Source organism: Limulus polyphemus, unplaced genomic scaffold (assembly GCF_000517525.1).
Source record: "Limulus polyphemus unplaced genomic scaffold, Limulus_polyphemus-2.1.2 Scaffold420, whole genome shotgun sequence".
In the NCBI taxonomy this organism is placed as follows: domain Eukaryota; kingdom Metazoa; phylum Arthropoda; class Merostomata; order Xiphosura; family Limulidae; genus Limulus; species Limulus polyphemus.
Window position 1 is genome coordinate 423793 of NW_013666030.1, and position 3028 is coordinate 426820.

At 29.0% G+C, this 3028-nt stretch overlaps 1 protein-coding gene across 1 annotated transcript in view; it reads left to right on the plus strand.

The window, feature by feature from the left end:
• The window catches only part of LOC106458146 (WD repeat-containing protein 74-like), a 43285-nt gene that overhangs the window by 8319 nt on the left and 31938 nt on the right, over window positions 1–3028 (plus strand). Inside the window, exon 5 of the mRNA XM_013917607.2 lies at window positions 1251–1394. Coding sequence (XP_013773061.1) covers window positions 1251–1394 — 144 coding nt within the window. The remainder of the gene's footprint in view (window positions 1–1250; window positions 1395–3028) is intronic.

A 3028-nucleotide genomic window follows, 5' to 3' on the forward strand; every position in this document is an offset into this window, starting at 1 on the left:
AATTAACAAATTGAATAATATATAGTTCTAAAATTTGAATTATAATCTACAGTTTGGTACCAAACTTATTGATATAAATTTTTGAAATAGTAGTTCAATAAAATTTTGAATGCAAGTCAACAAACGAGATGAAATGGCCTTTCACCTGTGACCCGTCTGGTAAAGGTTAATCGATTATATTCAACTAATCAATTATTCTTACATAAGACTTGGATAGTTGAAATAATCAAAAATAGTAATAATTAGAAACCCTAATTTTGGTTAGTTGGTTATTTTTGTGAGTCATAATGCAAAATGAGGTGAACAACCTTGAATTACTCAAAAATAATAATGAGAAAACATAATGGGAATAGTTTGATTACTTGGATAATTGGAATATTAGTAAACAATAAAATCAGAAATGCTAATTTTGATTAATTGATTATTTCATGACATTAACCAATTTTATCATAATTTCTATTAATCTACTATTTTATGTAACAGTAATTGATGTAATCAATGCTTATAATTTATCATTTATTTTTCAGTTAATCAAGTTAATTCCCTAGCTCTACCAAATAGTTTAAAGAAATTGTTTTTCAAGTGCTCTGTATGCATTATTTAATGAAATAAAGCTATAACTTATTTAAGTTGTTTACTTGCTTTAAGTATAGATGTTTTTATGATAAAATACAATGTGAGAACTAGAAATAAAAATAGATGTAGAATTAATTAGGATTTTTTAGAATAAAATTTCAAAGTATTGTCAAGTGCAAAATTAAAAGAAATTTAAGAAAAAAATATTTTCACAAATTTCAAGCTTCATTTTTCAGTATTGTTCACTCCTAATGTTTATTATTCTACCTTTAGATAGAAGGTTTATATACAACTAAATTTATCTGAAAGCATAGTTAAAAAAATTATGATTGACAAACACAGAACACGTTAAGTCACATGTAGAAAGTTGTTTATGTAAAAATGTAATAGGTGAATTGAAATAAAGAGACTAGCATCTAAGTATTCAAATTTTTCACTCTGTTTATATATTAGTGTATTTTATGCACTTATCTGATGTAGGCGTGAGGTTGAAATGTTGCAATATAATATATTTGTGGTTTACTATGAATATTTTTTTAATTACTTCGGAATAAACCTTTATTAAACACAATTTTTTTGTATTTATGTGAAATTCCAATGCTTTCCTGAAAAAAAAAAGTTAATGAAATATATAACAAATAGATTGTATTTTTAATAATGCCTTAATCTTTTAGGCAGAATTTGAAGTTGGAGACAATATCTGTCGGATGCGTCAAAGTCCATTTAAACCTTCAATTCTTGCTACAGGAGGAAAAGAAAACAATCTTAAATTATGGGATGTACAAAATCCTGAAAAACCAGTGTTTGTAGCCAAAAATGTAAGTTTATAATTGTGCAGCTTCTAGTTTATGTCTCAATATTTATCTTGGGAAGTTTTCTTTGTTTACTATTTGTAGGGATTATATATTAAGGTTACAGAGTTGTAATTGCAAGTTTGAGAGTATACAAACAATCAAATTGAACTTGAATACATCACATACAGACAAAAAGGGTTCATGTTGTCTTTCTAGGCTGTTCTTGCACACCCATATTTGAGAAAAGTAGAAATTCAATCCCATCCTTTATTTTTCATGAAATTATTGATTCACCTCTAGTAAAGTTCCAGTCTCCACTTCTGTCAGTATCAACTTATTCCATAAATTAATACCCTTTTAGTAAAACAAAACTGTCTTAACTGGAGCCCTGTCTCTCTTTTACAAATCTTAACACTGTTTTGTGGCATTGGTTCATTGGGCGCTGATTCCATATTGGAGACGAAATTTTTACTATAATTTTTAATAAAATATATAGATACATCTTCTTGAAATTTGGCAAGCTCTTTTTAAATATTGGAAGTCTATTGTAACCAGAAAAGCATAATTTTTTTACTAAAGATTTGCCTGTGGGTCAGTCTGATTCAGACTCTGACCAGTTTCTCACTGCAAGGTAGTTTTCATGTTTCATTTGTATAACCTCTAGAACATCATAAAGTTTATATTTTATCTGCTGTTTTGTATATCTTAACATTAACTGTAGTGAAATTACCAATCATGATCAACGTACAGTGAAATGAAAAATTTAAACATTTGAAATAAAATTTATATCTTTTCATGCATAATTTCCCTTGTTTCATGTAGTTGTTATTTTTAATGTTTCAATTCTTAACTTTTTCACATCTATTTTCTTTATAATTATGGTTTTGTTATTGTACTAAGCAATAAACATAAGGAGAGGTAATAAGCCACAGTTTGAAATATTACGAGCAAAGCATGTGACCCACATGACCTCTGCAAGTGGAAACCATAACTGATCTAGGCCTCACTTTTTACATTCAGTCAGTTCTTTAACTAAAAAAATCTTGAAGCTTTCGAATATGCACTTGAGAAAAGATTATATTCTCAAGGCACTAAAACAGATTGCCCAAAACTACTATAACATAACTAGTTTTCTAACTAAGCTATCAAAAGGTTAAAATTCTATTAGCCTTTCAGAACTCAACAGTAATGATCATATATAAACCATCTGAGGCCAACTGTCTACAACTTTGTGTGAAGAAGAAATAACTTTTACCAGATTCTTTTAGGGGAAAAAACTTTCTTTTTGTTATAAACATGTCTATAAAAGAAAAACGCGTGGTATAAATAAATTTCTTTAAAGCTATGACAAAATGGGAGAATTCTCAATAGTGTGTGTGTCACAGATCTGTCCTTCACGTTTGATAGGTGCCATTACATTGATACTCGAGAGTGCCTGTAAAACAAGTTTCGTGACAGCTTGTCAGAGTCCCCGTAAAGTCTGGTATGACATCTACTGTTTTGGGCATGCTACTGGTCCTTGTGCCATTACCAACATCCTGTTTGGATATGGTACATATATATATATATATATATATATATATACTGTCTGTACGGACCGAAGGACGGATAGTACGGTACGACGCAGCTACTTATCTGTAGTGTAGGTCGTGTAGGTT